The following is a 24,291-nucleotide window of genomic DNA, read 5'->3' on the forward strand; positions in this document are numbered from 1 at the left end:
GGCAAGCTGATGTCACTGCAGGGGTATATATATACTGTGACATCAGTTGGCTCCATCTCCATCTGCTGGTAGAGGTGCATAACCCACTTGTTCTGGATTCATCTGACTGGACGCTAAGAAATGTCTAGCCATATAAGGCCCTATTAATTCAGACCATTTAAGGAAACAACCTCTCAGCAATCCAAACTACCCCCTCTTCTCCAGTAGAAATCCCCCTCCTGACAGAATACCATACCCACACACTCTTTTCTCCTGGCAACACAAGCAATCCCACACCATCCCCTCAACAGCACAAGACCCGTTGGCAGTGAACATCTCCCTGTCATGGCACTACTTGCTTTGACATTCAGGTCACAATGTGACAAGTTCCATTATCAAACTGGCATTTGGTCTGGCAGGAGGCAGACCAGCACTCTCTTGCCACTGAACATTTGAAAGACTCCAATTCTGGTACCTTTTGCTTTTGTGAAATCAGGGTCCCAATGGAGACCACTAGTAAGGAGGCTTTAGAGTGGAGGTTGGAGAAGAGGTCTCTACCTGAGGGCAGGTGGGGGTGGTGTTTGCTGGTTGGGGATCTTCAACTGCCAGAGGGAGGGAACTGTTTGCTGCCAGGGGCAGGAAGAGTGGTGATGGGGGACTAGGCTGTGAGAGATAAAGGGGAGTTCTTGATGCCTTAAAGGGAAGGGAAGTTTCCCTGTGACAACCGGCCTTTTTACTTTGGAATGGATAGCACAGGAAAATCTAAACTACTGAATGCAGCAGGTTTTCCATGGCTGATCTGCCTAAAAATGCAGCCAGGAGAAAGCAGCCACTCTCTGTATCTCATTAACTAATGGCTGAATTTCAACCACTGCGTGCATAAAAATTGTCATTTGCACACATAAACTAGCACAAATGTGAATAAATGCTATTTTCAAAACTGGAACTTACATGTGTAAACTGGGGAACGTGAGTAACTACGCATATAAGAAAGAGGCATGCTGGGGCATTTGAAACATTTAGATACATTAATTGCTATTTTAAAAACTACCAAAGTGACACGCATATGTCTTTTACTTGCGTATATTTACATCTGCTCAATATCTGGTGTAAGTAACCGTAAACATCATTAAAGTGAAAAAATAACTGGGTAGAGGTTCTGGATGCAATGGGGGGATTTCAGGCTGAAGAGCCAGGTGGATCTTCATGAGCTGCAGATGGACTGGGTGAACTGGTAGACTAAATGATGAAAATTGGTTATTTCATTGTTGCGTGCATGTTATAAAATACCCTGATTTATGCATGTAAAAGTCAGGGTGGGAGGTAAAAGCGTAAAATTAATGTGCTAAAAATCTACATGCGTATCCTTGTAAAATTGGAAGTATAAATGCGTGGGTATAGGAGTTGCGTGCACTTATCCAGCTAATTTCCAACGTATTCAGCTAAGTAGCACATTTCCCGCTATGTTTATGGACAGATTTGAACTTATTCGGATAAGAAGCAGCATTTTCTTGCCTACATTCTGATTTATCCAGCTAAGTAACAGCAGTCCCACATAGCTAGATAAGTCTGAAAAGTGCTACTTAACCGGATAAAGAAAATGTTGCTTACCGGTAACAGGTGTTCTCACAGGACAGCAGGATGTTAGTCCTCACATATGGGTGACATCACAGGATGGAGCCCAATCAAGGAACACATTTGTCAAAGTTTCTAGAACTTTGACTGGCCCCTAACTGGGCATGCCCAGCATGGCACTAACCCTGCAGCCAGCAGGGGTCCCCCTTCAGTCTTGTTTAAAAAGCTACAGGAAGTGCCGAAAAATAAAATAAGAAACGTAATGAACCCAACACTGCGGGGCGGCGGGCGGGTTTCGTGAGAACTAACATCCTGCTGTCATGTGAGAACACCTATTACAGGTAAGCAACATTTGCTTTCTCACAGGACAAGCAGGATAGTAGTCCTCACATATGGGTGAGTACCGAGCTGAGGATGTCAGAGAATGCATCAAATGTACCCAAGACGTGCAACAAGCACAATAACTGGGGTGGAATTTGGCCGAGGGCATCCTGAACCCTAACGGGCAGGCGGAAGGGTGTTGGTACGTCAAGTTGTGAATAGGTTACACAGAACAGATTGGCCGAAGATGGAATCTTGTCTTCTGGCTTTGTCCAAGCAATAGTGGGCTGTAAAGGTATGGAGAGAACTCCAGGTGGCAGCCCTGCAAATGTCAGGAAGCAGCACCAATCGTAGGTGTGCTACTGAAGTAACCATGGCCCTCACAGAGTGTGCTTTAACACGGTCTTGAAGTGGAATGCCTGCTTGCTGATAGCAAAAGGATATGCAGTCCGCTAACCAGGAGTAGAGAGTCTTCTTACCCACAAGTTGCCCTAATTTGGTGGAATGGAAAGACAAACAATTGAGTGCTTTTCCTGTGGGCAGCTGTATGGTCTAGGTAGAACGCTAGAGCTCGTTTACAGTCAAGGGTATGCAGAGCCTGCTCTCCTAGATTGGAATGGGGCCTGGGAAAAAAGATTTGATGGAGATAAAACTCTGACACTACCTTAGGCAAAAACTAAGGGTGAGTGTGGAGTACTGCCCGGTCTTGCAGAAGTTTAGTGTAAGGCGGATAGGTAACTAAGGCCTGTAACTCACTAACTCTGCGAGCCGAAGTCATTGCCAAAAGGAAAATCACTTTCCATGTGAGATAGCGAAGTTCACAGGATTGGAGAGGCTCGAATGGTGGTTTCATGAGCCTTGCTAAAATCAGGTTGAGGTCCCAAGAAGGGGCCGGAGGACACAGTGGAGGCTTGAGGTGAAGCAAGCCCTTCAGAAAACGTGTTACAAGGGGTTGTACTGATATAGGAACATCCCCAACACCTTTATGGAATGCAGCCCCCGCACTAACATGCATTCTGATAGAGGAAGTTTCTAGACCTGACTCCGACAAGTGCCAGAGATAGTCCAGAAACTTCGTGATTGGACAGGTAAAGGGGTCAAGGGATTGAGAAAAGCACCATGACTGAAACCTGTTCCATTTGTAAGAATAAGATTTTCTCGTGGAAGGCTTCCGTGAAGTAATCAGGACACAGGAAACTGATTCAGAAAGGTTAAGTGGCTGAAGGATTAACCTTTCAACATCCATGCTGTCAGGGACAAGGCTTGCAGATTGGGGTGGCGCAGCCACCCGTCGTTTTGCGTAATCAGAAACGGGTCCTTTCCCAAGGGAATGTGCCTGCGAATGAAGAGATCCTGAAGTATTGGAAACCACACTTGGCGAGGCCAGTGAGGTGCTATCAGGATCATGGTTCCTTTGTCCTGACATAACTTCACGAGAGTCTTCAAGAGAAGTGAAAGTGGAGGGAAGGCATATAGGAGACTTGTTGCCAATGAGAGGGAGAACGCATCTCTTGGTTGTGAGTGTTAGCTGCGAGTGAGAGAGCAAAAGTTCTGTACTTTGCGGTTTTGACATGTTGCAAAGAGATCTATATGAGGGTAACCCCATTTTTGGAAGATCGAGTCCGCCACTACGGGGTTTAGAGACCACTTGTGAGGTTGAAACGCGCAACTTCTCTTGTCTGCCAACACATTGTCCACTCTTGGCAAATAGGTGACCCTGAGGTACATCGAGTGGGAGAGGGCCTCCGCCCATATCTGCGCAGCTTCCTGACAAAGAAGGTAGGAGCCCGTCCCTCCCTGTTTGTTGACGTACCAGATGGCCACCTGGTTGTCCGTCTGAATCAGGATGACCTGACTGGACAGGCGATCCTGAAATACCCTGAGAGCGTATCTGATTGCTCGCAGCTCCAGGAAATTGATTTGGTGTTTGGCTTCCTCTGGAGACCAACTTCCTTGTGACTGCAGATTGGCCACATGGGCTCCCCAGCCGAGATTGGAAGCATCGGTGGTGAGAATTATTTGAGGGTCTGGAGTCTGGAAGGGCAAGCCTTGGAGGAGATTGATCTGATTTTTCCACCAGGCGAGAGACTGACGGAGTGAGTCGGTGACGTGGACAATGGTCGACAGGGGCTGAATGCATTGAGTCCATTGTGACCTTAGAGTCCACTGCATGACTCTCATGGTTAGGCGGGCCATTGGGGTGACCTGAACTGAGGACGCCATATGTCCCACTAGGATGAGAAAGCGGCGTGCAGTCGTGTGGCGCTGAGACTGCAGCTGTTGTGCAAGAGAGACAAGAGTGAGAGCTCATTGTAGAGGTAGAAAAGCTTTTGCCTGCAAGGTGTCCAAGTCTGCCCTATGAATGATAAGGTTTGAGATGGGACTAAGTAGGATTTGTCGTAGTTGATGAGAAATCCTAGCGAAATCAGGGTGTGTAAGGTAAGATGCAGGAACGACAGAGCAGTTTGCTGAGTGGGAGACCTGATCAACCAATCGTCTAGATAGGGGTAGACATGAACACCTTGAGTCCTGAGGAAGGCTGCAACTACTACGATACATTTCTTGAAGACTCGGGGTGCAGACGCGAGGCCGAATAGAAGCACTCGGTACTGATAGTGCTTGGGGTCTACCAGAAATCTCAGGTATTTGCGATGAGATGGAATTATCGCAATATGAGTGTATGCATCCTGGAGGTCTAGAGAGCAGAGCCAATCTCTTTTTTGCAGAAGAGGAAGGAGGGAACCCAAGGTTACCATCTTGAACTTTTCTCGTTGGAGGTACTTGTTGAGGGCATGTAGGTCCAGAATTGGACGGACGCCGCCTGATTTTCTGGGGATTAGAAAGTACCAGGAATAGAATCCTAGGCCTCGTTGGGAAGAGGGTACTGGTTCTATTGCTCTGGACTGGAGGAAGAGGGAGACCTCCTGTTCCAGAAGTGATGAGTGGTCGGATGTTCCCCACGTCGGCCGAGGTGGGGAGTCCGGTGGGATGGAGAGAAGGTTCAGGTGATAACCATGAGAGATTATAGCGAGGACCCACTAGTCTGAGGTGATTGTGTGCAACTTGTTGAAAATTACCTCCACCATTACTTAAGTATATGTAATCCAGAAAAAGGAGAAAGCAAGGGTATATGATAGAGACCTTCAAACTCTTCAAAGATAATAATGCAAAAGAGCCAGACATTTTCCAGTGGAAACTTTAGAAAAAAGGTCATTACATGACATTCAAAAGAGGGCAGATTTAGAAGTAATATAAAGAAATATTTCTTAACAGAAAGTATGCTGGATACATGGAACAGCCTTTCAGCAGAAAGATGAGTGTAAAACAGTAAAATAATTTAAGAAAACATAGGATAAACACAGAAAGAAGATCTTTAGTCTGTGGTGGCTGGTTTGGACATTGTAAGGGAAAAAAACTGCTTCTATGATGGTCGTAATGTCAATTGTGGCCAACGCCGCAAGAGATCGGGTATTGGACAGTTCAGAAACACAGCAGAGTGTGAAGAGTGAATTTCATTTGGAGAAGCCTCCAGAGTTCACTTTGGAAAAAATCTGTAAGGCAATTTGGGGGCTAGGAAAGACTTTGACTACCCAATTTTCTTTAATAGTGGATAAGTCACAAGCTCAGTTGGATGAATTTAAGAAGCATGCAGAAACTGTTGAGAATCAGGTTGTCAAACTGACAGGGGTTTAAGAAGTTGTAATTAAAGATAATTTGCTTTTGTGCTCTGAAGTGATATCTGGAGAATTTGGAGAAGTGTACACATGGGCATCCTCCTCACCTTCCAGATACCTGGCCCTGAGGCCCATCCCTTGCAAAATGATTTCTTGCATCTCTGCTTGTTGATCTAGTACATCACAACTTGAATGTCCATCTGGACAAAGATCACACTGTTGGCCAACCGATCTCTGAAAGCCTTTAGAGTGTACCAAACTGTCCTTAGCTTTAGGAAATGTACATGATGAATCCCTGGACAGATCATAGGCCTTGAGTGTGGAGTTACTCTATAGGGGCTCCTCACCCTAAGCTGGATGCATTGATATTCAGGACAATTTGGACTGAAGGAATTTGGAAACGTATGCCTCGGTTCTGATTAGAATTTCTGCCACTGGGACAGGGAGTCATTGAATAGCTGTGTGATACAGATGCTATCTTGAAGATCCTGAATGGCCTGTAGCCACTGTGATCTGAGAGTCCACTAGGCTCTTGTATGGGGACGTTCCAAGAAAGTAACATGGACTGTTAATGTCACTGTTAATTACTAAGCAGGAGATTCTCTTTATAAGCGGTCTATAAATGACTGTAAATAAATTAAATAAATAAATACCAGGGAAGAAACCTTCATAAACATTTTAATTTATCCCCAAATTCCTTCCCAACTTGGTATAAGGCTAAGCAGAGTATCCCAATCCACTCCCAGGTCCCCAACTTATTATAGCAAATTTTATTTAAAAAAAACAAAACACTATCAGGCACAGATAGATAAAAATGAACCAAAGTTTTATTAGTAGAGATTCCCTGTGAAACAGAATATAAAGTTTGCATTTTGAACCATTTTCCTGATTAATTATTCAAGTACAAGCAAATAAAGCTAGTAATGTCACTAAACACAGTGGAAGGTGCACTTTCCCTCTTTCACTGAACAAAAGTCAAACAGTATAAATGTTATTCTGCAAATTTGATAAATTGTATATTCCTTCTCTTAATTTATAGGTGAAAAAATTATCTCCTTCCTCATTTGTTTGTTGGAAGAAACTCTATTATTAGTCTCTCCAATTGTTGCCCATTAGTTTTTCCTTCTTTCCTAAACAACATTTGAGAACATGCCATTCTAAGCTTAAGGTAAATAAACACAGAGAATATAAATCAGAAGCCTAATCTCAAAATCTTGGATTAGGCTTCTAATCTGTATTTGGCTATAACTAACGCACAAATGGGTCAACCCTTAGTGGATCCCACCCCCATCTCTCAGGTTCCCAATTGATATATAGTTGGCTCATAGTGGACCCCTCCACCACCAATGTTCTGTAACCAAGTACAAACAAGTTATAAACTATGTGGCACCACCCTTTCAAGAAATTCAACTGACTCCAGGCTATTACTTAAAATAAGGCTGGCTTTTGGCAGTACTGCCTGCCCTCTGGCTCCTTATCCCAAGCAACATACTAAACAGGAGACAAAATAGGAATTCAACCCAAATTTATTAACAAAGCTCACCACCAAAGGTTGCTACTCTGTGAGGCTAATTATCCCTCAACAAAAAATATCTAACTCCAACCTAAGATTTATATCACCTAAGTTTAATTAGTTCAGAAATCACTGGCCAAATTGAAGGTAAGGCATGCCTTTGTGATGAAAGAACCCTCTGCAAGGTCTTGTTCTCTCAGAACTTCCTGTTGTCTGTTGCGATCTTTCTGATTTAAGTTTCTGTGCTGGTGGTTTTGTATGCAGTCATTGTAGGTGAAGCTTAGCTTGTCATTTTAGGTATCTGGCTCACGGCGGGGTTGGAAGGGAAATAGAACCATAAGGTTACTAAGGGCCAAGAGTAACAGATAAGTCTGAGAAAAAAAACAAGTGTGAAAACTTGCTGGGCAGACTGGATGGGCCGTTTGGTCTTCTTATGCCGTCATTTCTATGTTTCTATATGTTTCTATGAATGGCTGATATCTGTTCTAGGCCTCTCATTGGTTAGCCAGTTTATAGAAACATGGTTAACTATCCTTCCAGATATCTCATCGAGTATGACTAAGTCTTATGAAAATTGGAGGGACACACTGCAATTTTCCTGAGTTTTATATTTGCAGTTAGTTATTTGGGTATCTTCCCATGTTGTTCTGAGTTCTGGTATAGGTCTATTTATTTAATTTATTTATATTCCACTTTTTGCTTTTCAGCACTTCAAAGTGGATTATATTCAGGTACTGTAGGTATTTCCCTATCCCCAGAGGGCTTACAATCTAACTTTGTCTTACCTCTCCCATCAGGTCTCAGGTCCTTGCTTGTCAGCATCACATGCTGGCAATTCACACCCTGCTATAGCATTTTTATATGATATTTAAAACAGTTAAACTCAAGTCTACTTTACTCATTATTTCCACCCCTCCTCAGTCTTTAAGTTTAGAAAGGCAACATATACATAAAATATAAAATAAAAATATATATATCTTGCTAAGGGTCCCTTACAGGTACACCTTTACACCATGAGGCCCAACACATCTACATGTTCCATACAGACTCATTTGGATCCATTCCACTCCAGACATCAATGTAATTGCTGTCTGATGTTAAAGGAAATCTTTTGCCCATGTTATGTCTAGCAGTGCTCTGATAAACTCCAATTGAGATAACAGGCTAAAATGGGACTTGGGGTAGTTTATGACGAATCCTAGCAATTCCAAAACCTGGATGGTTCTACCCACTGATTCAGTGGCACTTGCTGAGTATCTCTTCCAGATACTCAGCCAGGTTTCAGTTATAGAATCTCACTACCTAATCGTAATCTTTGTAAGTTACTCCCCAGTTCCTTGATCCAAGTTTACTCTCCCGGTTTGATGTAATCGCATTCTTATATGCTTGTTTCTGTTATAATGTAATGTTATAATGTATAGAATCTCACTACCTAATCGTAATCTTTGTAAGTTACTCCCCAGTTCCTTGATCCAAGTTTACTCTCCCGGTTTGATGTAATCGCATTCTTATATGCTTGTTTCTGTTATAATGTAAACCGAAATGATATGTAACTTTGCTACATGAATTTCGGTATATAAAAATGTCAAATAAATAAATAAATGTACTCTTCACCAGCCAATTGCCTTGATAGGAGAAGCTATACACTCCAAGTTTGCGAAGATGTACTGCCAACACAGTGAGACATTTGGTAAAGACATGGGGCTGACGCTAGATCTAAAGGAAGCATGTGGGACTAAAGATGAAGATCCTCTACCACAAATCTGAGATATTTTCTATGACCAGAAAATCTATGTGAGTGTAAGATTCCTTCAGACTGAGACAGCATAGCCAGTCCCCTTTTTGCAAAAAGAGAATTAAGGTGCCCAGAGAAGCCATCACAAACTTATCTCTTTTTAGATACTTTTTCAAAGCCCTTAGGTCTATGATCAGATGGAGTCCCTTTGTTTTCTTTGGGACCAAGAAGTACTTGGAATAGAATCCCCCTTCCTCTTTCCACTGGTAGAATATATTCAACTGCATTGATGTCTAAGAGGGAAGAGAGCTATTTCTGAATCACAAACTTATATATATAGACTTCTCCCAAGCAGGGTCTGGATGCCAATTTGGTGAAACTACCAATAGATGTAATCTGTGCCCTTTTTGTATTATGCTGAAGATGCATGAGGCTGACATTAAACTAGGCCAACAGTTTATGCAAAAGATCAGCCTGTTCCCAACTGGAAGGTCCTCTGGCACAGGTACTTGGGATCCAGGCTATGCTCTACTCTGCCCCTGGTTTTCACTGGTGTGCTGAATATGGCTTAAGGACCCTTTGCTGCCTCAGACAAGGACGGGAGACCTGCTGTGTATGGAAATGAGGAGATGGGAGATCATTCTTCCGTGGTTAGAAGTTCCTCTTGGCTCCCCACTTGGGTACCCCCTGGCAGAAGATGGCTGGTCTGGAGTGGTCATATAGAGCTGCTGAAGCATTGCACAGTGTTCTCCAATCTGTGCCACCACTTCCCTGATCCTATCTTTGAAGAGATTATTTCTAGTTCACAGCATATCATCAAGTCTTCCCTGAACCTCAGATCGGAGGTGTGAGGTTTACAGCCAAGCAAAATCTGAGGGTGCCAATCCCCATGGCAGAGATTCAGTGCCACCTCAAAAACATTAAAGATTGACCATACTAAGTGTTTTCTGCACTCCATCCTTTTATCCACCAGTGACTAGAGGTAGTGATACTGCTCCTGAGGAATCTGCTTGGCTTTCTCTTGTATCTGCTTTAGTAGATCCCACATATATATTGTCCCATGAAGAGCTGGTTAGAAGTAAGGCAGGCATTAAGCATCACTCCATGGAAAACCTCTCTCGCAAGAATATCCAGGGTGCTGGACTCCTTTCCCAAGGGAAATGAGGAATGGATTCTAGATTTCTTGGTTCTCTTGAGAGTGGATTCAACCACCACTGAGTGGTGTGGTAATTGCCTCTTTTCGAATTCAAGAGCCTGCTGAACTAGATAAGTCACGTTTGACTTCTTGCTTTTAAGAACCACAGAGAAGGGGTTCTTTCATGCCCTCAGATGTGCCTCCTGAAGGATCTTGTGTTTTGGGACTGCTGCAATCTCTTCAGGAGGATCTATGCACTGGAGGATGTCCAGCAGCTTGAGTCTGCTCTCATCTTCCTTTAGTAAAGAAAATGGAATGGTTTCAGCCATTCTTTGCACAAAACCTAGACTCTTGGAAACCGCTACGGTTCTTAGGAATGCAGCAAGGATGAGCTCTCCTCTCCGCAGTAATGCTTTGGGGGATTTAAGACTGTAGCCAGAAAGTCCCCATTTCTTCACCAAATGCTTGGCATTGGATCTTCTCCATGCTGAAGCTGAAGATATCAAGCCCCTGGTCTTCTTCAGACAGGAAGAGCCACTCTGTCTCTGTGGACCTTCTCGATGCTCACTGCCAAGGAGTTCCATACCCTCCTGATACTGATATATCACCAGTATCTGGTGTAGCTCCTGGGTGTCAATGTTGATGCTTTCGATGCCAAAGCTGATGGGACAGACACATGGTACCCAAAGTACTTCTCCATGAGCTCCCATCAGGAAGGGCATTCTCCTAGGCATCAAGGTTACACATTAATGATACACTATGATGTCGTGCAATGCCTCGCAGCACAGGACAAACAAATAATGGAGTGTGTGATACACATGACTGTCACAGGGGGCATTTTTTTAAGTGACTGGTAGACTTATTCATGACTGGACGAAAAATTGAACTCAATAACCGCAATCAGTCAATGCCCTTCGATGCACCACAATCAGTCAGTCCACTTCAATGAACCAGATGGTATATCAACCTGATTCTACAATGGAAAAGAAACTTACAAAAATGATGAAAAACCTTACTTAGGGTCACTAACAAGGGTAGAAAAGACATGGAGCCCCACGCTGAATAGATCCTGTCTATTTTTTTGTAGAAAAGCCTTGAAAAAAGCAAGAGAAAAGAAGAACTGCGATCAGTGGGCTCCCTGGAAGAGACTGAGGGGGCCCCACTTGGACACATGGTAGGTATAACGCTAGCCTGCACATGCCCAGTAGGGCACAGTCAAATATATAGAAACTTTGACATAAAAGTTCAAGGCCAGGCTCCATTAGACGTCACCCACTTGTGAGGGCTGCCACCCTGTTTGCCCTTGAAAAAATTAGGGAGATAGCATATTAAAGGAACAATATAACACATAGGAGTATCCAAACAATCTGTAAAAATGTCTCTCCACCCAGAAAAACTATTTTAAGTTCTATTTTCTTTTAATTTTAGAGCAGTTTCTTTATTCAGTTTATTCAGAAAACATCATGCAGCACATTTTGTTTCTCCCAAGTTTATATGCAATATTTCTATCCACCTTTCGCCTCACTTTTTAGTCTGTCAGAACTCATTTTCTGTAATACAAAGTAAACAATGTGACTTCAAAATATGAAAACTTCAGGGTATCAGCAACCACATTGAAAGAAGATCCCTAAAATGTATTACATTTTTGTTAATTTTGTGTGTCAGTTGGAATACTTGTTTATAATAGGCAACCAATTCAAATAAGTGTGCAACAACCCTACTGAATTAGAACTAGTGCATGCCTTTTGCATAATCATAACTAATTCAAATATAAAAAAAAATATTTTGCTCACTAAAGGCTATATGTAACATTTTTCTTTTTCTGAAAGGCACTAATCTCTCTAATGCTATTTTCTAGGGAAAACAAGTAAATGTAAAAATCAATGTGTTTTAATTGTACATTTAATTTGGACACTGAAAAAATGGTCACTAAGATATGCAACTGAAAACATTTAACTACTGTTTTAAAAATGTAATATGTTTTTTCAGAATTTCTATGTATAAAACCAAAAGAAAATAAAGGAAAATACCTTTTGTTCACTCAGTAGATCTGTAATAGTCTGTGACATTTCATCCAAACTTTGTGCTGCTTTCACTAGGTTATGTAAAGCAAGTACATGCTGGTGTAAAGGTTCAAAGTCACAAAGCAAAGGAATCCTTTAGAAACAAAAATGCAAATTTTAGTAGATCTGAAAATGTCTATCTTAACCAAATAAGGAAATGCAAAACATACTATATAAACTATTACTTATAGCATACACAATCCCACTAGTTAAGATCAGTCTTTGTCATAGGTCAAAATATCATGGCTCAGTGTTAGCTAAGCATACTGAGGTTAATATTCAAAAGCCATTTAGATGGCTAACTCACATTATCCATCTAAATGGCAAATCTGGCATATGTAGACACTTATCTGGCTAAATTACAGCTCTTAAATAATTGTGCAGCTATAATTTTGCTGGATAAAAAAGGGAGTTCCAGCAGTTTAGTCATCTGGCTAACTTAGTCAGATGCATCTGAAATTCGGCTAAGTCAGCCATATAACGTGCTACTTAACCAAATATACCTAAAAAAAAATATCCAGCTAAGTAGTGCTGTCAAACCCTTAACCCAAAAAAAGAAATAAAAAGGCCAGCAGCCTGATCTCCTCTCTCCTCCCAAAAGTTCACACATGGCCTGCACCTCCCCAAACCTCTCTTAATATTGTAAAAGTTTGTATGCCGAGCCCCCTGCCCCAGTTTTTCATCAACCATGAACAGAAGATTAGGCTGCTCCCCCCTCACCCGCAGTGTTGATATGCCAAGCTGATTCTCCCCCGATACATCAAATTTCCCTGCCGGGAGCCAATTTCCCACTCCTGATGCCTCCAGCACTGCTCTAACAAATGTGGCCCTGGAAGCGTAGGCTTGAACACAAGCTTCTGCTTCCAGTGCTGCCTGTGTTAAGAGCAGTGCTGGAGATGCTGGGAGCAGGAAAGTGTGTCCCTCACTCCTGGCAGAGAAATGTAATGTATCTGGGCCTGGGATCAGGGGGAATGGGGGGCAGCCGGTGTAACATGGGTGGGAGGGAAGTGGGGGGCAGCCTGATTTTCATAATTGATGAAAACTGGTGCAGGGGGACCTGGCCTACAAACCTAGGGACTTTTACAGTATTAAGAGAGGACTGGGGTGCAGGAAGCATGGTCATGCATGATGTTTTGGAGGGAGGGAGGGGAGCAGGATGCTGGTCCTTTTCTTACATTTTTTTGTTAAGATTTTTGACAGCTCTACTTAGCTGAATATCTTTTAAAACATATTCAGTTAAGTAGCACGTTATCAGTCACATAAGGACAGACTACATGTAGTAGATAACCTTTTGGCTAGTATGTTCAGTGTAAAATTTATCCTGCTGAAAATATGGAACAAGTTATCCGGCTAACTTTAGCCAGATATCTTGTACATTATCTGCCTTACTGAATATGACCTCCACTATATTTAAGTGGGATTTGAGGCTCAAACTGACAGAATTTATTTCTCTTTTTTTGACCAAATTTCTTTTAAGAATAAATAGGGATGGCAATTTTCAAAAGCATTTCCGTAGGTAAAACACCATGTAATGTGCAGAAATTTGCTCTTTCAAGATTGTCTATGCTCTCTGCATGCAAAAGATCACATGTAGGGCCAATGCACACACAGTTTTACACACAGAAAATGGCAGAATGGGGAGGGGAGTTAGCACTCATACACATAATTACATACATATACATACACATGTAATTCCACTCGAAGAAACACATATAAATGTAACAGATGCAGGTCTGTGCACATAAAGGTGAATTTCAAAAGCCCGATGCTTGCATCAATCGAGATGTGCGAATATGTTGGGCTGGCATGCACTCAGCGGATTTTAAAAGCCGCCCGGATACATGTGTAAATGTCGCTGCATGCACATCTCAGAATTTCTGAAAAAGGGGCGGGGCGAGGGCAGGGTATGGGCGCGGCATGGATGGGACATGTGCATTTCATGATTTTAACCCGCAATTTGCACATTAATACTTATGCGCACTGGTACGCCAGGAGTCCCCTGCCATGTAACTTTACTTCTGCTATGAATGATGAGTAAGTCATAAAACAAAACAATCTAGGCAAATCAACGGGGTTTTAAGGGTCGTAGCTAATAGGAGAGAACAAAGGCTATTAAAACTTAACTGGGTGAACTGAGAAAAGTGGCAATGGTGTTGGTGCATGTCCCTTTTAAAATTCCATCACTTACGCAGTAGAAGCTGGATTTGTGCGCATATGCACGCGCCCGCTTAAAATTCAGCACACATGTGCGTGTGGCCAGGCTATTTTATAACAAGTGTGCATACACATTCGTCTTTTGTAAAATAGCCGCAACCCTGGGTGCCAGCCCGACGAACCCATGCGCACATGTGCCCGCACATCATTATGAAAGTTACTGTCATAGTTTCTCTGTCCAAAGTTTCAAAGAGAAAGTTTTCCCTTTGAAAACTGACAAAGTCTGCAGGCAAAGGTACCCACAGATTTTACACTGTAGTGCACGGTTTAAAGTTCTCTCTGAAAGCATTAGACAAGGATAACTGCACATATTATAATATATCATTTTAAATACATGTCAAATGACCACTGTAACAAACTTATGCTCATTAGAAAAATGCTAAGATTAATCAACATAATAGCTAAATATAAAATTCTTTATAATAGTTTTTCATGGTTTAAAAAAATACTAAAATTTCAAAAGAATCCCATGATCCACAAATTATCATAATAGTGTAAGGCCATCATCCCCAACAGTTGTTTTGCACTGTAAAAATATTGTTTCTAGACCAAACATGGATAATGAAAATATTGCCAGCTATTTCAAGGAGAAGGCTGTTAAGTTCTAAGCCATGTCTGTGTAATGTAATAATCTGGATGATGTTAGCTCAGTAACCAAAGATGCACCTCTTATTTGGTATGAGTTTAGGAAGGTGACACAGACAGATGTTCAACTATCTATCTACCAAGTGAAGTCCCCACATTCATAATTAGACCCTTGCCCTTTCGATATAGCATAGGGCAGGTTCCCGACATCAGGATAACCTGCATGGAGTTGCAGTTGCTACTTTTAACAGAATGCATGGGGGTAACTTACAAGGATCGGCAGTTACTGCTATAAGCAAATTGCTGGACAGACTGGATGGGCCATTTGGTCTTTATCTGCTGACATTTTGAATCAAACAGTTACCAACAAGGGCCCTGAACTTGGTGGATGATGAAACAGATACGTATGGGAAAATAAGTGTGGGAGCTTGCTGGGCAAACTAGATGGGCCAATTGGTCTTTTTCTGCCGTCATTTCTATGTTACTGTAAGGGCCTATAGTCTGAATTATAAATAAACAAGCCGTAAAGCCCGTTAAAACGGGCTACATCCCTCTGTCTCTCACCTCCCCCTCATTCTCTCTCCCCTCACTCTTCACTACCCCCCTCCCCCACCCACTCCTCTCCACCCTCCCTCTCCTCTCCCTCACTCCCTCCTCTCCCTCCCACTCACTCCCCCCTCCCTCCCACTCACTCAGTCCCCCCTCTCCCTCCCACTCACTCAGTCCCCCTCTCCCTCCCTCCCATTCAGTCCCTCCCTTCACCCACCTCCATTTCCTCCCGGCGCCGTAAGCGCGACTTCCCGCAACCCTCACCCGGCTCCATTAACTCCTCCCGCTCCTGCCGGCAGATCTCGGGGGGGGGGGGTCACTCCCGCGCGCGCGGCAGTGACCCCCCCGAGATCTGCCGGCAGATCTGGGGAGGAGAAGTAGCGGCACCTACTTCTCCTCCCGCTCCTGCCGGCAGATCTCGGGGGGGGGGGGGGCGCGGGAGTGACCCCCCCCCCCCGAGATCTGCCGGCAGATCTGGGGAGGAGAAGTAGCGGCGCCGCTGCTTCTCCTCCCGCTCCTGCCGGCAGATCTCGGGGGGGGGGCGCGGGAGTGACACCCCCCCCCCCCCGAGATCTGCCGGCAGATCTGGGGAGGAGAAGCAGCGGCACCGCGCGCGCGCGGCGCCGCTGCTTCTCCTCCCGCTCCTGCGGCCCCACCGCCATTTTTTTTCTGACCGACGTCCTTGCCCGCACATGCGCAGTAGAGCTGCGCTCTACTGCGCATTTGCGGGCCGTCGGTCACAGGCCATTTATAAGGTAGATCCTTAGAAGAGGGCCATATTGCAAATGAATTAAAAATGGGGACAGTGAGACTGGTCCAAAGGAATCCAGCACTACCTGTACTCCTGGTTTCAAATTATTGTCTAATATCAACCCTTCCCTCTCTAGGGAAGGTGTTGGAAAAATATGTATTGTGGCAATTAGATGAATAGAATATTTGGGATGCCCAGCGGTATAGATGCAGGAAGTCCCACACTACTGATCTCATTATTAGATACACTGCATTGAAGGTTAGATAATGATGTACAGAGTAAACTTGTTAAATTCGACATATCAACTGCCTTTGATATAGTGAGTTATGAAATATTACTGAGTTGTTTCCATTCTTGTGGAAATGGGGGATCAGAGCTTTATTTCTAATGAGTAGAAAGCAAAGTACTGATTGGTGACAAATATTTAACTTGGAGGGCACTGACCTTGAGAATTACTCAGAGGCTGGCTCTGCCTGATCTATTTAACCCTTGGGAAAAATGTCAATGTTTGGGTGATTTATTTCATCTACGCAGATGATATTGTTTTTTATTCCATGTAACTCAGACTGAACCCTTCTGACCCAATGTTCTACAAAATTGCCTCAAGTCTCTTAATAGCTGCTGGTTGCATGAAAACATTTATGCATAAAACAGTGGTAACAAAGCACCAAAATGAAAATATGACTCAAATAGAATTCAAGGATGTTACAGAACACATTACATTTGAGGCTATGACTTTGAAGAGCAATATGACTTTGAAGAGCAAAATTACAATTGTTCCTAGGGCAGCACTCTTTAATTTAAAGGTATTGGAGATATCTGAAGTATAATGCACAGAAGATTTTATAATAGTCTTACAGGCTTTAATGATTAGTCACTTAAACTACTGTAATGGGCTTTATGTAGGTCTGCCAAAGAATATAACACATTCAAAGTAAAAAACCTGCGAGAGAGTCAGTTGGACCATTAGATTATCAAGGAGTAAAAGGGGCACTTAGGGAAGACAAAGCCTTAGCAGAGAGACTAAAAGAATTCTTTGCTTTGGTCTTCACTGAGAAAGATATAAGAGATATCCATGCCAGAAATGATATTCAAAGGAGAAAATTCAGAGAAACTAAAATAAATCTCAGTGTACCTGGAAAATGAAATTTGGCAAATTGACAAACTAAAGCGTAGCAAATCACCTGAACCAGATGCTATACATCACGGAGTGCTGAAAATGAAATTGTAGACCTGCTATTGGTAATTTGTAAACTATCATTAAAATCATCTTTGGTACCTGAAGACAGAGGGTTATCAATGTAATGTCAATTTTGCAAAAGGGATCTAAGGGTGATCCAGGCAACTAAAGACCAGTGGATCTGACGTATCAGACAAAATGGTAGAAACAAAAATAAAGAACAAAATTACTGAACATATAGATAGGCATAGTTTAATGGGACAAAGACAACATGGATATAGCCAAGGAAATTCTTGCCTCAACAATCTGCTATATCTTTTTTGAGGGTGTAAATATACATGTAGATAAAGGTGAGCCTCAGGGATTTGTATTGGGACCCTTACTTTTCGATATATTTATAAATGATCTGGAAAGAAATACGACGAGTGAGATAATCAAATTTGCAGATGACACAAAATTGTTCAGAGTAGTTAAATCACAAGCAGATTGTGATAAATTGCAGGAAGACCTTGTGAGACTGGAAAATTGGGCATCCAAATGGCAGATGAAATGTAATGTGGATAAGTGCAAGGTGATGCATATAGGGAAAAATAACCCATGCTATAATTACACAATGTTGGGTTCCATATTAGGTGCTACAACCCAAGAAAGAGATCTAGGTGTCATAGTGGATAACACATTGAAATCGTCGGTACAGTGTGCTGCGGCAGTCAAAAAAGCAAACAGAATGCTGGGAATTATTAGAAAAGGAATGGTGAATAAAACGGAAAATGTCATAATGCCTCTGTATTGCTCCATGGTGAGACCGCACCTTGAATACTGTGTACAATTCTGGTTGCCGCATCTCAAAAAAGATATAATTGCGATGGAGAAGGTACAGAGAAGGGCTACCAAAATGATAAGGGGAATGGAACAACTCCCCTATGAGGAAAGACTAAAGAGGTTAGGACTTTTCAGCCTGGAGAAGAGACGACTGAGGGGGGTTATGATAGAGGTGTTTAAAATCATGAGAGGTCTAGAACGGGTAGATGTGAATCGGTTATTTACTCTTTCGGATAGTAGAAAGACTAGGGGGCACTCCATGAAGTTAGCATGGGGCACATTTAAAACTAATCGGAGAAAGTTCTTTTTTACTCAATGCACAATTAGACTCTGGATTTTGTTGCCGGAGGATGTGGTTAGTGCAGTTAATATAGCTGTGTTTAAAAAAGGATTGGATAAGTTCTTGGAGGAGAAGTCCATTACCTGCTATTAAGTTAACTTAAAGAATAGCCACTGCCATTAGCAATGGTTACATGGAATAGACTTAGTTTTTGGGTACTTGCCAGGTTCTTATGGCCTGGATTGGCCACTGTTGGAAACAGGATGCTGGGCTTGATGGACCCTTGGTCTGACCCAGTATGGCATTTTCTTATGTTCTTATGTTCTCATTTGACAAAGTCCCTCATGAGAGTTTTTAGGAAATTAGAAAGTCATGGGATGGGGGCAGTGTTCTATTGTGGATTGGGAACTTGTTAAAAGATAGAAAATAGAGCAGAGCTAAATGGTAAATGTTCCCAATGGAGAAAGGCAAATAATAGAGTGCCCCAGTGATCTGCTCTAGGACTACTTCTTTTTAACTTATTTATAAATGACCTGGAAATGGGAATGAGTGAGGTAGTCAAATTTGCTGATGACAAAAGTATTCAAAGTTGTTAAATCGCAAGAGAATCGTGAGAAACTTCAAGAGGACCCTGCAAAACTGGGAGACTGGGCATGCAAATGGAATTTAATGTAGACAAGTGCAAAGTGATACTTAGGGAAGAATAACCCAAATTATAGTTACACAATACAAGGTTCCACATTAACAGTTACCATTCTGGAAAAGCATCTAGGCATCATCATTGATAACATGGTGAAACCTTCTGCTCGGTATGCAGCAGCAGCCAAGAAAGCAAGAAGAATGCTTGGAATTATTCGGAAAGAATGGAGAATAAAACAGAAAATATCATAATGCCTCTGTATCGCTCCATGTGTTGCGGTCCCGGTCGCTAGGCTAGCGACCGGGTCCTTACCTTTCTGCTGCCTCTCCCGGTCTTGCCGCGTTCCGTTGCTCCTGGGGCCTGCAGGGCCGCATGGCAGCGTCTCTCTCCACGTGGAGACGCTGCCGAGGGACGACTCTGACTCCTCCCACTGCCAGGCAACGCGCGCGCGCGAGCAGGGGGCTCTTAAAGGTCCAGCACCCGGAAGTGCTGAACCGCCCCGTTCCTGACGTCAGACGCTGGCCGGCTATTTAAACCAGCGTCTGACTTCCTTGCTTTGCCTTTGCAACGAGGTCACTTTACTGTGTGCTTAGTTGCTTCCCAGCGTTGCTTTCAGCCTTGGTTCCTGCTTGTTCCAGCCGTGCCTTGCTTCCAGCTCCGGTTCCTGCTTGTTCCAGCCGTGCCTTGCTTCCAGCTCCGGTTCCAGCTTGTTCCAGCCGTGCCTTGCTTCCAGCCCTGGTTCCTGCTTATTCCAGCCGTGCCTTGCTTCCAGCCCTGGTTCCTGCTTGTTCCAGCCGTGCCTTGCTTCCAGCTCCGGTTCCAGCTTGTCCCAGCCGTGCCTTGCTTCCAGGTCAGGTTCTGTTTGGTCCTGCTGTGCCTTGGCTCCAGCTCTGGGCTCTACTTGCTGTCTACATATCCTGACTCCAGCTCCGGTTCCTGATTCTCCTTGTCTTCAGCCAGCCACGAACCTTGGTCTTCTTCACGATTCTCCTTTGTCTTCAGCCAGCCACGAACCTTGGTCTTCTTCACGATTCTCCTAAGTCCCAGCGACTCGGACCCCTACGGGCTCCTCCTGGGGGGGTCTTGGGTTTCCAGGGTGAAGACGCCATCAGTCCGCTCCAGCTGAGTGCCGCCTCCCGGCTTATTAACTCCTGTGGACGCTGTCCACCTCAGCCGGCCCAAGGGTCCACTATTGACTTTACTCGTAACATAACAGTTTGCAAAGGCCATGGACTCGGCGGACTCCGCTCCTATGCAGGCCATCCCTGGCATGGCCCAAAGAATCCAGCAGCAACAGCAATGTCTGGAGGTCTTGGCTGCTATGGTGGATCGCCTAGCCAGTCGCTTGGACGCCAATCCTCCTCCGGTGGCACAACCCCCGCCTCCACCGGCGGTTCTAGCTCCCGCGCAGACTCAGCTTCCAGCGCCTACTCGATACTCCGGGGATGCCAGATCGTGCAGGGCGTTTTTGAATCAGTGTTTCATCCGCTTCACTTTGCTACCAGGGCAGTTCCCGTCTGATGCCGTCAAGGTAGCATATATTTTGTCTCTGCTCGATGGGAGAGCTATGCTATGGGCCTCTCCCATGTGGGAGAAACAGGACGCCATGCTGCACAATTTACAGGATTTCGTGACTCACTTCAAACAGACTTTTGACGAGCCAGCTCGTGCTACCACCGCTACCACTGAAATTCTACAGCTACGACAAGGATCCCGTTCTCTGGCGGAGTACGCTATTGAATTTCATACTCTGGCGATGGAACTCGGCTGGCAGGATGACTGTTTGCGGGGTATTTTCCTGGAAGGCCTTGCAGGCCGTATCAAGGACGAGCTGATGGCTCGCGACCTGCCCTTCACTCTGAACGGGGTGATAGACTTGGCCGGGAGGATTGACCGGCGATTGCAGCAACGAGCTAAGGAGGGTCGAGTTCCTCGTCGGCCTGTCTCCTTGGCACCCTCCTTCTCCAGGTCTCTGACTTTACCTCACAAGACACCATCAGCCTCCCACAGCCCCTCTGAGGAACCTATGCAGCTTGGTCGGGCGCCCCTAACCGAGGAGGAGAAGACACGTCGCCGCACTCAAGGCCTGTGCTTATACTGCGGCACTAAGGGTCATTTCCTGGGTCAGTGTCCTGCGAGACCGGGAAAAGCTCAAGTCTAGGGAGAGATGAGGAGGTTCCCCTAGGCTATGTTAATGCTACTCCTCAATGTACAGTTCCTATAACGTTGGAGTATCCAGGTGGCTCTTTTCAGACTCTAGCTTTCATTGATTCCGGAGCCGGAGGGAACTTTATCTGGAGAGAACTGGTACACCAATTAGGACTACCTACTAAGCGCCGGATACCTCCATTACGGGTTACCTCTACCCAGGGAACCCCTCTACCTGGATCCATTTCTGAAACTACGATGCCTCTCACTTTACGGACGGGAGTGCTTCACACTGAGACAATCTCCTTTTTGCTACTTGATAAATCGGTGCACCCTGTGGTCCTGGGACTCCCTTGGTTGCAACAACATGCTCCGGTGATCCATTGGGACTCTCTCCAAATTGCGCAATGGAGTCCTTCCTGTTTCCAGAATTGCCTGGATCCCGTTCCTAGACCGGAGATATTACTCTCTCACTCTGCCCTGGACCTTCCTTTGCCGTACCAGAATTACGCTGACGTGTTCTCCAAACAAAAAGCTGAATTGCTTCCATGCCATCGGCCCTTCGACTGTGCCATTGATTTACTACCTGGTTCCACTCCCCCGCGGGGTAGGGTATACCCTCTTTCTCTGCCAGAAACCCATGCAATGTCAGACTACATTACGGAGAATCTTGCCAAAGGGTTCATTCGTCCTTCGCACTCCCCTGCAGGAGCAGGATTCTTTTTTGTGTCCAAAAACGATGGCTCCCTCCGGCCGTGCATAGACTATCGAGGTCTGAACTCCATCACTAAGAAAGATCGCTATCCCTTGCCTCTGATCCCAGAACTGCTCGATAGACTTCAGGGGGCCAAGATCTTTACAAAATTGGATTTACGTGGAGCATACAATTTGGTTCGTATTCGTCCCGGTGACGAGTGGAAGACAGCGTTCAACACGCGAGATGGACATTACGAATACTTAGTAATGCCTTTCGGCTTATGTAATGCCCCTGCTGTCTTCCAGAATCTGATGAATGAGGTACTCCGGGAGATGCTTCATTCTTTCGTCATAGTGTACCTTGATGACGTCCTGATCTATTCCCAAGATCTCTCTTCCCATCGCCAACACGTCAAACAAGTCTTACAGGCTCTAAGGGACAATCATCTATACGCTAAATTTGAAAAATGTCAGTTTGAGCGCGAGTCGCTTCCGTTCTTAGGATATATTGTTTCCTCGTCCGGTTTCCAGATGGACCCAGAGAAGGTGGCGGCCATTGTCAATTGGCCTCGCCCGTCTGGCCTGAAGGCGCTACAGCGATTCCTTGGATTCGCCAATTTTTACAGGCATTTTATACCACATTACTCCCAGAAGGTAGCTCCTCTAACGGCGCTTACTCGCAAAGGGGTTAACGCTCACGATTGGTCCACTACCGCCTCGGCTGCCTTTGAAGACTTAAAACAAGCATTCCTAGCCGCTTCCTGCCTACGACACCCAGATCCACAACGACCCTTCATCTTGGAGGTCGATGCCTCGAATCTGGCTGTTGGAGCGGTGCTCAGTCAACACGATACTTCGGGCAAATTGATGCCATGTTCTTACTTCTCTAAAAAGTTTTCGCCTGCTGAATGTAACTATGGCATCGGAGACAAGGAACTCCTAGCCATTAAGTTAGCCTTCAAGGAGTGGAGGCAATGGCTGGAGGGGGCTAATCATCCGGTGACAGTGTACACTGACCACAAAAATTTATTGTACTTGGCCCGAGCTCAACGACTAAACTCGCGGCAAGCAAGATGGTCACTCTTCTTCAGTCGTTTCAATTTCATCCTCAAGTTTCGACCAGCTGAGAAGAACGTTCGAGCCGATGCTCTATCTCGTACCTGTCAGCCGGAAGAAGAGGACGACTCTCCACGAACCATCCTGGATCCTGCCTGTGTTCAACTAACTACTACTTCCATTTGTTCCTCAAGTAAGACTACGGTTCCTAAAAGGCTTCGGAGGGAAGTCCTGTCTTGGGGCCACGACTCCTTGACCGGGGGGCACGCTGGTAGACTAAGAACTTTGGATCTTATAAATCGTTTCTATTGGTGGCCAGGTCTTCGACGTGATGTTTCCCTTTACGTGAGGTCTTGTCCCACTTGCGCTCTGCAGAAACCGCTTAATGGCCCCCCGAGAGGATTACTACAACCGTTACCTATACCCACGGAACCCTGGACACATATTGCCACTGACTTTATGGTGGAACTCCCGCCTTTGCAAGGCAAGACTGTTGTATGGGTCACGGTGGACCGCTTCTCTAAAATGGCTCACTTTGTGCCTTTACCCAAATTACCTTCCGCCACTGAACTGGCTTCTCTGTTCACACACCATGTATTCCGTATTCATGGTCTGCCTCAGGACATTGTTTCAGACGAGGTCCTCAATTCACAGCCAGGTATTGGAAGGCCTTATGCAAAAAATTTAAGATCCAGTTGAGTTTCTCTTCCGCTTTTCACCCGCAAAGTAATGGGCAAACTGAACGCATGAATCGTTCTTTAAAGTTGTTCCTACGAGCGTTCATTAACCACAAACAAGATAATTGGGTGGAGCTTTTGCCTTGGGCTGAATTCGCCTATAATAATCAGATACATACGGCGACGGGGAAATCCCCTTTTCAAATTGTGTACGGTAAACAGCTCAAACCACCGTTACCTCTACCTGTACCAACCTCCTCACCCGCTGCTCAATTGTCCGCGGACCAATTGAGTAAATTGTGGTCCTCAACTCAACACCATCTTCAGAAAGTCGCACGCACTGCTAAACGCTACTATGATCGACACCGAAAACCTGCATTCACCTTCCTCCCAGGCGATCGAGTGTGGCTTAGTACAAAGAACATTCATTTGAGGCAACCTTCCAAGAAACTCTCTCCCAAGTTCTGTGGTCCCTTCCGCGTAGCAGAAAGAGTAGGGTTGGTCTCTTACCGTCTACGACTCCCAACCACTTTACGCATTCATGAGGTCTTTCACGTCTCTCTCTTAAAACCAGTAATTCTTTCCAGATTCCACCCCAGGCCTCTTGACGACGCTTCCACCACCACGGATGGGGATCCTACGTTCCAGGTACGAGAGGTCCTGGATGCTCGTTTCGCCAACAGACGTTGGGAGTATTT

General features: G+C 44.6%; 1 protein-coding gene across 1 annotated transcript in view; it reads right to left on the reverse strand.

Moving 5' to 3' along the window:
* The window catches only part of RB1CC1 (RB1 inducible coiled-coil 1), a 434,332-nt gene that overhangs the window by 191,838 nt on the left and 218,203 nt on the right, over window positions 1–24,291 (reverse strand). Inside the window, 1 exon segment of the mRNA XM_029591270.1 lies at window positions 11,963–12,089. Coding sequence (XP_029447130.1) covers window positions 11,963–12,089 — 127 coding nt within the window.

This window comes from Rhinatrema bivittatum, chromosome 2 (genome assembly GCF_901001135.1).
Source record: "Rhinatrema bivittatum chromosome 2, aRhiBiv1.1, whole genome shotgun sequence".
NCBI classification, from domain to species: domain Eukaryota; kingdom Metazoa; phylum Chordata; class Amphibia; order Gymnophiona; family Rhinatrematidae; genus Rhinatrema; species Rhinatrema bivittatum.